General features: G+C 46.0%; 1 protein-coding gene across 2 annotated transcripts in view; it reads right to left on the bottom strand.

Annotated features, from left to right (window-relative positions):
- LOC119464549 (calbindin-32-like) overlaps positions 1-13,909 on the bottom strand; it is a 223,084-nt gene extending 209,175 nt beyond the window's left edge. Inside the window, exon 1 of one of the 2 annotated variants that reach the window (XM_037725570.2) lies at positions 13,507-13,909. In XM_037725570.2, the coding sequence (XP_037581498.1) occupies positions 13,507-13,642 (136 nt within the window). In that variant the 5' untranslated portion in view covers positions 13,643-13,909. The remainder of the gene's footprint in view (positions 1-13,506) is intronic. The other variant, XM_037725575.2, reaches the window with a different exon arrangement.
- Between the last annotated feature and the right edge of the window lie 381 nt (positions 13,910-14,290).

The raw sequence follows: 14,290 nt of genomic DNA, 5'->3' as shown, positions 1-14,290 counted from the left end.
GGTGTCATTACCGATTGGAGACGTGCCTTCCGCGCTCCTCCACACGTTGCCGAGAGGGGGGGGGGGGGGGGGGGGGAATGATGCGATGGCAAAGGCAGGAAACGCCCCCGGTCGTTCGGAGGCGAGAAAGGCTGTAATTGTGATCCAGCGGAAAGTTTTGTAGCCTGTATTCTTCGCACAGGCGATCCCAGCATGGCCTACTTTGGCCTCTTCAATAGTGGAACGCCGTGCGTTTCGTTTGCAGGCGTTGCTCGCGCAGGCCGGTGCAAGAACCAGGCGACGAAGAACTGGAAACCCGTAAAAATAAGAGTACGCCGAAGGGCAAGAACACTGAGAAAAGAAAACTTTAGGTCTTTAGCGAGTGTCAGCCGTCGCACAGGCTCGTGGCCTGTAGAACACACGAGCGATGTCACAAACACGGGCACTGACTAGACTATGCTCGTTGACAGCATGCACAGTCATTATACGAGTCATATATGTACGCTTTCGCTATTCGCTCGAACTAGCTTGGACTTGATTCTGTGCTTCCTCTTGCTTGGAAACAAGAAGAAGCATAGTTGAGTTCCCAAGGCCTCCACGACACGTCAGGATGCGTTGTGTTGAAGCAATTGAGCACCGAGGCGTGGCTAATATTTGATTGAACGTTAGCTCCTCCGTTCGGCGTCACATTACTATGGAGGCAGGGGCCGCTTCAACAGTATAAACAGTTGTAGTCACCGTCCACCTTCGCGAGAACACTCGCCGTCCCCGCTGCGAACTTGATCGCGGCGATTAACGGCCGCAGCCCCGTCAGTGCCGATGCTTACTCAACGTGGCTTCGGACGCCGCATGATCGGTACGCAAACGAGTGGTTCTCATGTTCTTTCCTTTACTTGTTCGTCACTGGTAGGGGTTTGGAGCGGGGAGGGCGCTCATTTATAGCGATTGGTCGGGCTGTCGGAGAGGGTTATTGATGGTAACGAGCAGTGTGCGGAATGCAGCAATTTCTCCCCGATGAACACGCCGAATTAAATCGCGGAGCAGGCTAAACGGTTTATTAAGAGAGCGCGCGCATACTGCTTAACTGTCATCAGGTACACAATTTTCTACAGCCCCCTATAAAGCATCCGATCTTTTTTTTTTACCTTCTTTTGTGTACGTTATTACTGTAAAACAACATCGGAAAGAGAAAATGTGCAAACTTTTGGAGATATAGTGATATTAAAGAGATTTAAGTCAGGGCACGTAAACATCTCGATAAAAGATGTCGGTATGTTGCGCTTAGTGTTTGCACTGGCTCTTGAAGCTTCTTGTCCGAACCCCATTGTGTATCATATGTTCCTCCGAGAGGTGTAATCATGCAGAATTCTAACTGCGATAGCAAATAAGTGAGAATTCTCACCGGTTAGTGTCATGTTGTTACTTGTCTTGCAAAAGAAGTTTGTTCGGCTGCTCTTTAATGTCCCCTACAACTCCCATACTGTAAACTTATTTCAGGAAGCCAACATAATTTCTGTGTTAAAATTATACCACTACAAGTTAACAACTGCTTTTAGGCGAGAAGTAAAACTAAACCGCTCCTTTCTACGAGAACTTTGTAGCCTTGAACCCAATAACAAATTTTATGTTACCCGTCATAAAGAAATATGGCGGGTGGTCACACCCAGAACAAATTATTTAAGGGAAAAGCTATCGTACACAATGCCAATGCTTCTAAATAAATATAATAATCTAGGCGTTGATGTCACGCAAATAACGGCCCAACAACTGAGAGACTTGTATGTGCAGGATTTTATATGTATATAAAGTGTATATATATATATATATATATGAGTGTATGTGTATATACGGGTATATGAATGCATGTGTATATGTGTATATATGTATTACATGTGTGCTCAGTGGCGTCTACTTGTTTCATTTTTTCACCATGAGAACTACATAAGCTACCTAATTATTTTTGGACACGAGTGGCTCTGTATGCACACGCGTAGGTATGTCCATGTATATGCGCTTATGTGGGTACATGTATATATATATATATATATATATATATATATATAATGCACATGTGTATACATGTATGAATTGTTGTTGCCGAATACTCTGAAAGGGGGCTGCGGGCCTCGTCAAGCTGCCTCTACTGGAGCAGCTTTTACTTGCAGCCTCCTCCACCAAGTTGATGGAAATAAAATTATTATTATTATTGTCTGAAGCATTTTAATGTCATACAGGGTGCCCCGCCAATGTTAGCCAAACTCTTAAAAATAAACTATAGAATATATGAGGACGCAATCAATGGCATTCATGTCAGCAGTGACGTACCACACCAGGAGGACTTTTTTCCTAATTGAACTATCGACAATTAGGTAATCATAATTAACGAACTTTTTAATGAATGAATTGAGGGCGCGACTTTTGATAGAAAAGTAATACGGGTAATTGTGTTTTAAAACACCCGATTCAATTGTTTTCAGTGTGCTATGTCTCGCGTAATTATTTTTCCCTCTTTATGAAGAAAACGCGCGAAATATGAAAATAGTCGCATGATTACGCGTCCGTGCGAGGCAACACCAGCGGTACCAGGCGTTACCCGGAAGAATTAATTCTGGTCAATGCCTGGCTCGATGGGAGGCCTCATGAAAGTGGAGAGGCATCGGTATTGGCGTTGGTCACCGTGAAGTGCGAGCTTAACTGTGAGCATTGGCTTAGCGTGAAGCGCGCAACCAATGCAGTGCTTAGCGGCATTGCGGAGGAGGACAAAGGCATTGAGCAAAGCTAATTCTTCCGAGTAACACCTGGGATCGGGCTGGTGTCGCGGCGCGCGGATGCGTAATCGCGCGGCTATTTTCATATTTCGCGCGTTTTCCTTTAACGCGGGAAAAATAATTACGCGAGACATAGCACACTGAAAACACCTGAATCGGGTGTTTTAAAACACAATTATTACTTTTCTATCAATATTCGTGCCCTAAATTCATTAATTTAAAAGTTCGTCAATTCATCTCATCTAATTATCGATACAGTTCAATGAGGGAAAAAAAAAAGCTGGTGTGGTACGTCACTGCTGACAGAATACCATTGGTTGCGTGTATATTTTATATTTTATTTTCAAGAGCTTGGCTAACGTTAGCTGGGAGACCCTGTATATCGATCTATCCGCGAAAAAAAAAAGAGAGAAAAAAATAAGTAAATAAATAGCCGGTAAATAAGCGACGGAGTGCACTAAAATATCGGAGGCAACAACAGTCATTTGCTGAGTGCGTATTAGCAACGAACCCAGTATCTGCGCCTTGCTAGCGCACGTTCATTGACATGCTCCTGAAACCTTGATTGATGAGCAAGAGCATGTTATGTCATCGGCACCGTGGGCATGAACCTCATCTTGCTAGCAAATTGTCACAGTCGCAGCATTACGCGAAGTGCGTATAGTTTTTCTTTCTTGAAATATTTGGAAGGGCCAGATATCGCGACTAGGGGGGGGGGGGGGGGGGGGGAGGCACGGTGCTACCTTTCACGATGGCGCCCAGTGGTGTCTTTCTTCTATGCGCCCGGTCGGCGTTAACCTGCATAGAGTGCACCTTGGCACCAGCACTTGAAGGACCTGCAGCTGCAACCACTTTGGATGTAGGTGCTGACACTGAATGTTGTAAAAAAAAAAATGACAGCGATCCCATCCTACTGAATTTCTAGCAGGAGATGTACGCAGAAGTGCGCGTCCTTAGAGCGCAGAGGCTGAGGGTGTCTACGTCAGCAAGCTTGTCTGCAGCCATTGGAGAAGATTAACAACACGCTGGGCCAGCCAGTTGAAAGCCACGCTGTCAGAGCACAAAGAAATGTTAGGACGCAATGCTGTCGTACCCAATGGGGTGAAGAAATTTGACGCCGAATTCACGAACCAGTTCGTACGATAGACAGGCTCTAAGAACAACACGTAGTACAGTGCCAACTGCTAGCCAAGGCGGTGACCAATGACATCGAGTTCTTAAGAACCTAAAGCTTTGAGAATTTGCCTGCTGGGGTTGCATTCATAAAACATTTCCTACGCTGGAACTGTTTGTGACGAAGGTGCCGGCCGATCGCGATTATGAGTGTGTTATTAGTGAAAGCGACCAGCCAATGACAAACGCTTCTTACGGACAAAAATCTTTCTGAGTGCGGCCAGTGATACTCACGCACGTGTGAAAAAAAGCACAGCACTTTTGGAACTTCAAGTCCAAGCCATGAAGTTGACGTAATTTCTGAACCCAGAAACTTAGTTTCGACAGCGCATTATTTGTGAGAATAAACGACGTTAAGCACAGGACCTTCCGGCCAGGTAGGATGAAACTCACTGCAGATTGCATCCATCTGCAAACATCGACATCTTTTACTTCAGCCCTCGAGTTACGAGTGGTGCTTTTTGTTTGTCTGTTTGTTCGTCGGTATGACTACTCATCTTCAGTTATCAATGTAATATGCAGAGAAGGAACAATGGAAAGACACCCTTTTCTATCCTTCACGTATCCATACCTAAAAGAAACCATTATGGTTGTTTAAATAATATTTGTGGCGAATAGTATCACCTAGAATGAACTCAGGAATATACGTATTCAGTCACGACATAAGTTTTTCGAGATGACTTTTGCTTTGTTACGGTTATAACCCAACTATCGTATACGCAAAGTTTGTGCACGTTAATTCGTCACAGTTCGTGAAAGTTTTCATCATGTTTCAATGCCGCCCACCGTCCAAATGTACGGAAGAGAACTGCGAAGGATGCACACGGCAGAAAGAGCAAAGTATGAATGTCTATAAACACTATTTTACCTGTTATAAGAGTTAATTTATGCAAGGGAAACGAATACAAATTATCGTGGTAAAGAATAACAGAAACGTGAGCCAAAACAATAACGAGCGGGTGCAAAATAGCATTTTCAGACCAGTTTAAGTGTGATTAAAAAGAAAAACGAGTTGTGGGCAGTCATAACCATCGCCGTTCTCCTCGCGGACACAAATCGGCAACAAATCGTCACGGTTCGGAAATGTGTACCCAGCGCAGCTTACACAAAGTAGCCACATTTTGCGCGCAGCCCCATTACTCGCTGCCCCATACCATTTCCTAAAACCTGCTGCACTCCGCAGATGCCGGCGCTTTTCGAGAAGGAAAAACCAATTTTTGCCTGAAACCCTCGCAAGTAATGTGCTGGATGCGCGTTAGGCGAAATGCCTGTCTAGGCATGCCAGTGGCCCGACGTTATGCGGTAACCACGAAGCCGTTGCCGAAGCCAAAACCCAGAGTGCCGCATGCGGCAAGACAATGCGCGGCCGCCATGCGACGCAATAACCGCAGGACAAAGTTTGCCCTTGTTTCTTTTGTTCTTCTTCTTCTTGAAACAAAAAAATTCCACGCTGCCGAAAGTATCCAAGGGCCCAAAAATTTTGATTGCGCACTTCAAGAGGCTTCGAAGGCAAAGCTTCTTTCCATGAACATTAGAACGTTAGAACATAAAAAAAGAAAACAAAAGTCATAGACAGAGTAGTAGACGCAGAATCAAAATTGTGCCCGCATTACCCGCCGTTGGCAGGCTTGCCCGTATGTCTCCCACGTGTTCTTCTCAACGTCCAACGCCGCTGAAAGTAGAGGAGGGAGAGCGAGGGGGGTGGGAGGGGGGGCTTCAATTTTTATTGCCCCCCCTGCGCGCGCCCGCTGTTTCGGAATGAAAATGCCGCATGGTTCGCTGCACCTTGGTATCTCCGCAGGAGAAGCATTTTTCTCATTACCCAGCCACGGCGCGTGGCAACGGTGACATAATGAAAGCGAGGCATCGCGTATATAGGGGGAGGCGTAGCGTCGACACGCGCCTTCGTATGGCTTGCGCGATACGTCGGGCCAGGGCTTCCCGTCACGGCGCCTCGAACGTCATAAAAGACGGCGCTCGGGCAGAGCTATTTAGTGAAGCGTCAAAAGTAGTGGTGCAGATAATAAATAAATAAATAAATAAATCATAAAAATAAGATGGCAAAGAAAACGGAGTGCGAATGTGTACACTTCCCTCCCGAATACAAAAGAAGGGCGCGCCATTGCGCTTTTGTTCAGAAAGTTTCGCGTTATGAGAGTGCTTGCCCCCCTTTGCGTGGTCCACGCGGGCATTTCCAGACCATAAGCGTTCAACAAGAAGCGTCGTGGCCACCAGCGACGCAACCCAAAGTCCACCTTATAAACGTACCTGTTTGTTTAGGTCCGTGTTCACAGAAAGCTCTTACGCTGGCACTGATCGTAAAATATTATTCCAGCCAATCATGATGCTGGAAATATCATTAGCGAAGGCGGCCAGCGAATGGTAGAGAGAACTTAAGGAAGACAAGCTTTGTGAATTTGGCCCCAGAACATCGAAGTAACAAATCCAGCGCTTTCGGATGGAAACATTAGCCAGGGGAGGTATGGCCATTTTCGTGCGTTGCAGGGAAGCTAAGATTTTTGTGCAAATGTGGTTAGGAGTTCCTGCTCGTAAACTGAACATTTCCCGCATTGGTGCAGTGCTGTATGATTTGCAGTAAAGTTGTCGGTTGTTTTTTTTTAACGTTTATTTTAAGGTGTATAGTAGTCGCAATGTATACCGTATAATACATGAAATTATTAATTGACCACTGGTGTTTTGAATGTATGTATAGCAGTAATAATTGCTCAGATAGTTTGTAAGAATTCTTATGTGAAACTTCAAAGAAGCACCTCAAGGAACATGATTGAAAGTAATAATTTGCTATTTTTTGTAAAAGTAGAGAGTAAAAAAAAAGAAGAAAAAAACTGAAATATACGAAACATGTGCGTGGCTCTTAGTTTTCAACTTGTCTAAGTCAGACTACGTAAAAAAAATATTATGCAGATTTGCTGGGTTCAATAATAGCCCCACTGATGCCCATGTTATGCGGGAAAGCAGTAGCTTCGTTAGTGTGACAGTGGGTAAGGCCCTATTGTGCAGGGAACATTTGTTTTTACGCATTGCAGCAGGCACGTGGTTCTACTTTTACTATTACGCTCGCGAAGCAATAGTTGTCAGGTCAGGATGCAATCAGCAGCCTCCTCATACTTGATTATTGCGTTCGATCAGCTTTTTTATGCAAGCGAGGTGGTCTAGCGTGCGTTCAGCTGGCGCTGGAATCTCCACGTGTTTTGTTCAGCTTCTGTACAGTGCTGTACAGTAATGTGGAGTATTGCACAATATTGTCGAAGCGTTTATATGGATAAAAGAAACCCACGATTTGAAAAATAAACCTGCACATGAGCATCTATACTTTTGTTTGTTACATCGCTAAAGCAGTCTGTAGACGACGGATCGGAAAATTAGACAAACCGACAGAATCTTCTGCGCCTTCACTGCTGCTGTCATTTAAAAGTTATGTTTCCGAGTCGACCAAAGCGCAAATTTTGCGTTGTTTTATTGGGGAAGCGCTACGTGCTCCTAGCACTTCCGGAGGCTATATTCGATCATACCTCCAATCGAAGTTTTACTTTTCCAGACTCCCCAATCCACCAAAAATTGTCAAATCTGACCAATAGTTAAAGTTCAGACGTCATTTCAGACGGTGCATGGCGTTGCTAGTAGAACTCTAATGAAAATGTTTACTAACGTGTAGAAAAACTGTCGATCAAATTTTTCGATTGCAATATAGGGCCGCTAAGGAAGGGTTAAACCAGAAAGCTTACACCTCGCACACTTGAGAAGCACATTGCTTCGGCAAGCGTTGCTAAATAAAATAACTAAATAATAAAAGAGCTCATCTGCGAATCGTTGTGGATGATAATACCTTGGCACTTCGCATGGGCGCACGTTTGCGCGTTTGTGTGTGTGTTATTGAATAGTAGCAGCATTTGCAGTATTAGCAATGTTGTTGTTGTTGTTGTGGTTGTTGTTGGTGGCGTTGGCTATATCTCTATAGTCCTTCAATATCTGCATATGGGCATAAGTATACTGTTTTTTTTTTGAAACCAAATAGAACGCAACTATAACAGCCATGGTTCTCAATAGAATACGAATCAATTATATTTTAATGTTGCACGAATACTTTCTGAGTAATATTGGAGCTTGCTTGTATTGGGCGCCCAAGCAAAGCAACATTAATGCTTGTTCGTTTGCTTGCTTGCTATAAATAAAGCTTCAGGGGCTTTCAGCGCATTATTACGTTGTCGGCAATCGAATATGCTAGAGCATGATGATGATATATAGGGGGTTTATTGGAGCAAGGGCCATGCATGCACTAGAGCATGATGTATAACTATGATCGCTAAGGGTAGGTAAATTTTGGATCTAGCTGAACACGAGTTAACAGGTCAAGGGCATGGACAGAGAAGAGAGGCAAGGATAGGTAAGGCAGGGAGGTCGAGCAGACGTGCGCCCGGTTTGCTACCCTACACAGGGGTAACGAAAAGGTGGAACAGAAAGGAGCATGGACAACCTATAATAACAATGTCAGGAAAGCCACAAACGGTGTTCTATTTTTTTGACAGCGGTATTGGTGTTAACGCCAGTCAACTGCACCATATCATTCGCAACATGATGTAACTCCTCATAAGTTTCCAAGAATCCTTGGCCTGAAAAAACGGCGTGGAGGCCGAGCAAATATGGCGTTCTGCTGTTGTGCACGAGTACGCGGGTTCGCTTTCCAGTCGCAGCGGCTGTATTCCGACGGGGGCGAAATGCAATGACTTTGGGGTAGTTATGGATTTAGATGCGCATTAAAGAACCTCGAGTGGTCGAAAGGAATCCGGAACCCTCCAGTACGGCATGTCTCACAGCCCGTGTGTTGTTTTGGGACATTAAAACCCGTGATTTGATTTTGATTCGGCAGAAAAAGCACAAGTGGGGCACGACATCGTTGTCGATGCATGAGCTTACTTCGACTTTTCGCGCAGGTTCTTTTCAGAGCCCTGCTGGCTCCGTTAGCCAACGGCGGTTACTCTGAAGTGGACGGTAGCCTGCGTTCAAGTACTATACGTGGCGGGCGGACGCATGTGATACCGTAGGATCCTCGCTTTTTCTGGACTTCAGCGAACATGCTTTGGGCTCATTCACACATCTGGCCTGGCAACCATTCATACGTCAAGTGATACTTGCGCGGCGGAGGCACTACTTACACTTCGCTTCGACGGACTGCTGCCGGGGCGCGACATCGCTGTTGACATGAGCTTACCTCGATTTTTCGCGCAGGTTAGTTATCGCAATCCTGCGTCTTGCTACCGATGTTCTAAGCGATGTGTGATAGCGGTGTCGGTCCCCACCAGTCTATCAAAATGCTTGAAAATCTGCATGCGATTATGTGCTTTGGCCAACTGTACTTTGATGAACTGCTTTTACTCCTCTCTGGGGATGTTATGTGGATATGTATTAATCCTATGTTATGATATATATTATCATATGTAATGTCGCGCTTAATCAGTGGTCAGCGTGGCACTCCGCCCGTGTTATCAACGGGATCAGCTGGCCATGAACGGCGGATGATAAATGGTGCCATTATACCGACCAGTAATCTGCTCTCACGTAAAAATGATTGCTACATTGGCGAAAATTGCGAGCCCATACGATGGAAAACGAAGCGAAAGCCGACGCTCCGCACGTTAGCCAACTTTATACGTCACTCCGACGCTGCCGACATACTGCGCCACGGTATGTTCTCGTCCCCAGTACTATACATCTCCACACAATAATCACAGAATTTCAGCGAAATAATTCGAAAATTGAATACTGCCCGTTTGTTTCGAATAGCTGAATGAATAGTCTTTGGATATTTGATTCGGCATTCGGAAAACCTGAGCATTCACACATTCCCAGGGCAGTGCCTTCTTAACTTTTTGTCAAAGTTTACCCGTTTATGTCTTAACACGCACGGAAACTGGAGAAAAAGCAAATGGCGGAGTAGTCTGACAAAGGAAAGTTTTTATTTTATTTTAATGTTTAATTTTTTTTTGTCAATGCAGTTTGGAAGGCGCCAGCCAGAACTCATTAGCATGCACACAAATAATCATCATTCGGGTTAAAAAACACTAAAAATATTAAATTTTTTTTCATCCATGTGTTCGTTATAAACGAGAGACGCGAAAAAACGAGAATACAAGTTGCACCGAGCCGGGCGAATAAATTTTGCGCCATTCTGAAAGAAACCAGTCATGCAGTTAACGTTTAAAGTGAAAAAAAAATTAAATTCTGGTGTTATACGTGCCAGAACCTCGTTTAAAGGATTATTAAAAGGTATATAGAAACTAATTTATATGTTCACTTGAAAATTCTCTATAGCTTTTCAGAAAATTATTTCATCATCCAGGTGGCACTATTACAAATGTCCTCTCCTAGGCTTGGAGCTAAAGGTACTGCCATTCGTGAAAAAGAAACGTATCTGCATCTTGATGTTTATGAAATCTACTGCTTTGAAATCTATAACTTTGAGCCATATAAAGCCTATAGTTGGGGTTTCCTGTCCTCGGAGTGACAGGCAATAAGATAATGAAATTCGATTCAGGTAACAGGAGAAGGCGATGTCTGCTTAAATAAAAGGAAAGAAAAAAAAAAAGCACGGACGATGTTAAATGGACTGAAGATGGGACGCATAGAAGATAAGGCACAGCTTAAGACACATAAGGAAAGTAGCAGCAGCAGCAACAGCTGCAGATGGAAATGAGAAGGGGTTGATAGCAGACGATTTGCGAGTGACAGAAGACGAACACTCATCCGGTCACGGCGATGTCATTTCGATGGAGTCAAAGTCAGAAGGCGGCGCGCAAGCTGACATTTCGTGCCGTTTTAGCCGAACCCACTCCATGGCTTGGATCCACAATTTTGCTGTCTTCGCCGGTATAGATTGTCTTCACCGAGACCCAGCACCAGACAGGCTTAGCGGTGACAGTGCTGAAGAGGCGAAATTGCGCATAGGCGGAGCGGAAACCCAGTGCATCGGTTTCAGGCGCTAAGGGAAGGGGAATGGCGCCATACAAGGATGTCGTAAGGCGGCTGCTCCCGCATACAGAACCGAGCGCGTTTGTGAAATGCAAAAAGCCTTTGTCAAAGAAATTCACGAAGTTTATGTTACTGCCATACGTCTTCTCCCTTCAAGTGGTGTCATTTGCACACTCCTACGTACTTACTTTGTTTTTGGAAAGCGCACGCATCTTAACTCGAGCGTTGCGAAACAAACGTCCTCCTTTCTCGTCTCCTCAAAGTCGTTTCTTACTAGGACAATGTGCTGTACAAACATCTTTAATTTTTTTTTCGTAAGCATCAAAAGCTTTAATGGAGCTTTCACAAATTCAGAACGATTTGCTTCATTTTAATTCGTTTTTTTTTTATTTCCAGGCAATAAGTTGAACTATAGCAGCTACCGGAGTGCTTCCTTTGGTTCCTGTTGGCCCCGTCATCTTCTGCATCATGACACAAAAAAGGCTGAGCTGCAGTTTTCGGCTGACAGACGGCGTCACTGTCAGCGCATACGTCAAAATAAAGTGGCGATGATATAGCCGACGCGGGAGGCTGAACTTTTAATGCAATTGGTGTATGCTATAGAAGCAGTGCCAAGGTGACGTGTAGTTAGGTCGCAATGCGCAAAGCAGTGTTGGAGATCAGTTGACCACTCGTCAAGTTTTAAATGCGTCGCAGCTTTCGGGACAGGCAAGTGGTAAGGGACGTTTTCAACGGTAGAATCTCCGCACGTTTCGCAACGTTGTGTTCCACCTGTTTCATGCCAGTCCTTCTCGAACGATGTGCCTCAAATGCACGCTACACTGGGAGTTTTGTACGTTGCGAATTGAAACACCAACAAAACATGGTTCGTAAGTTGTTTGCTAGTGAGACGAAGCGCGCACGCCATGCAGAAGTAATAGCCTGATTTCACTTGCTCCATTGAGGCGCGTAAACATAATTATACAACGTGAAGAAGAAACAGTTGATTCACCTGAATGCAGGCGTAATGATTCAGCGACCGTGCTAGAGGTGCGGTCGTCCGGAGCTCTCGGAACGTGTTTACTTTGAAAACTTCACGAGGGTCGCAAACGTGCCACCTTATTAGTACAAAGCAGACGACCAAGAGGCACTCAGACAAGAAAGAAAGAAAGAAAGAAAGAAAGAAAGAAAGAAAGAAAGAAAGAAAGAAAGAAAGAAAGAAAGAAAGAAAGAAAGAACGCTATAGAACAGAAATAAATAAAAATTTGCTTCCGGCAGCCAGAACGACTTTATTCTCTTTTCTTGCGCACAGAACATCAGGGAACACGTCATTTCCTTCTGTCTGTCGGAGCTGCAGCAGAAGCATGAATAATCACGCAGCCATAACGACGCTCAAACTGTTTGCCATCAGCACATATGCATGGAAGTGGCGGGCTTACGTCCCTAATTATCCATTAGGAATGTGTAGCAACTATCGAGATTTAAACCACCAATCCAAGGTTGTTTTAAAGCTAAGTAACGAGTCAAATAAATAAAGAAATATTAGCCATTAGGTGCCACTGAGAGGAACATAATATGAGTGCGCCACAAATTTGATCCCTTAAATACCCACGAAGTTTAGGCGCAGTTATGCCATGAACGTTGGCATGGCGGCGCTGCCGTAGGCTGCGGGGCTCTCTTGGGCATATGCCGTGTATTAGATTGCTGCAAGTTGGCATTTATTTCATGTTCCATTTTACCTCTGTGGTTGTAGTAAATTTACATATCGCGCGTTAACTATATGACAAAGTAAACTTTTTGGAGACAGAAAAATGTTTACAGGCGAGACGTGTATACATAAAAACATTTATTGGGCCTTGCGAGGACACGATGTTGAGCACATTTATAGGGACGTTGCAGTGGGATATCAAAAACGTCATTCATCAAAGCCGATCATCGTTGATATCAGCTGTAAGCGAAAGCACTGCCAAATAAAGGTGCGATAACGAGCTTAGTTTTCCAAATGGCTTATAATCGTGACTTGAACGCTCACACATGCGCACGTTCTTTTTTGTTTGAGCATTAGGCAGCCGCGTTGTCTCAAGCACTGAAAAACCAAACCAGACTAGCAAGAAAATTGCACCGCATCGCTTACTTTCGGATTTCTGAGCAACTTTCAGCCACGGTAATTGCAAAAGCTTTCCGCTGGCTGCAGGACACCGCTGGCCTCGCACTGTGGCGCAAAGTTATACCCTATAATTGCGCGATTTCCATACGATAATTGCATGACGCTTCCACGGGCGTTTGTTTGTAATGGCAGTGATATAGCAGTTAAATGCTGACGAATGACTGACCAGAGTGATCGACTAGCAGTTGGGCACGCGCTGCTAGCTATCGCACATCTGTGCGCGTGCAGCAAAGTGGCAGATGTGCAGGCCACGTGACGCGTCAGTCTTGGCTGCTCGCGCAGTGGCCAGCGTCGTCGTCGAGCGAGGCCGGTCTCCGGAGGCACAACACGTGGGCCGCGTGTCGCTCGGCGAAGCCGAGCGCGCACGCGGTGCCGGCGCGCCCAGGACGCGGGACCTCCTGGGCACGTCGGCCGTGGGTGGTTGTAAAGGGAGGTGTGGCATGCGTTACTGACCGTCCTTGTCGTAGTGGCTCCAGACGTCCATGAACTGGCTGGCCGTCAGGTTCTTGAGCTCCCTAGTCTTCTTGTCCCTGAACTGGCGCATGAAGTTGGCACTGCTCTTGTTGCCTGCCTTGGTGCTTTCGGCCATCGCGCTCGTATTAAGTTTTTGGCAGAGGAGTGGTCTGTAAGAGCAGGGCACGAGGGTGGGAGACGCAGGTAAAGGAAGATTGGGGAGACGTTTCAAAGTCGTCTGAGCGGGTCGATCGACAGGGCCGAGTGGCGGCGGAGGGTTGTCGCGTAAGGGGGCGCGCTGTTGTGAGTGTGTGGTGTGCTCGGGCCTGAGTGCGGCGGCTCTGCGCGGCGGCGGCTCGTGCTCTGCGGGCTACGACGAGAAGCGGCCGACTGCGTCCCAGCACCGTCGGCCGCTCGGCGCTCCGCCGGGGGGCGCCTCCTCGCCTCTGCGCAGCCGCAGTATCGACCTGCCGCCGCCGCGGGTCCACGCCGCAGGTGCGCGCCCGCCACTCGGACGCACCGGCGGTGCCGAGTGCGCGTCACATAGCTGCAACAGGAAGGTCCACGCATGAGTCGAGCAGCAAGAATGCCGACAGCGATGCACTCTATAGCGCCGATGGAAGTGCGGAAGGTGCACTTTAGCTAGTGATGCTGCCAGACACCGTGCTGCGGTGTCGTAAGCACGAACGGCTAGTACATGGCAAAAATAAATTGAAGAAGCAACATATCTTGCCGATAGCAATATTAGCTGAGACTTGAGTGGACGCGTCGAGTCCCTGGTAAC

Source organism: Dermacentor silvarum, chromosome 1 (assembly GCF_013339745.2).
Source record: "Dermacentor silvarum isolate Dsil-2018 chromosome 1, BIME_Dsil_1.4, whole genome shotgun sequence".
Lineage (NCBI taxonomy): Eukaryota > Metazoa > Arthropoda > Arachnida > Ixodida > Ixodidae > Dermacentor > Dermacentor silvarum.
The sequence above is the reverse complement of the archived record's forward strand: the minus strand, read 5'-3'. Positions and strand labels throughout refer to the sequence as shown.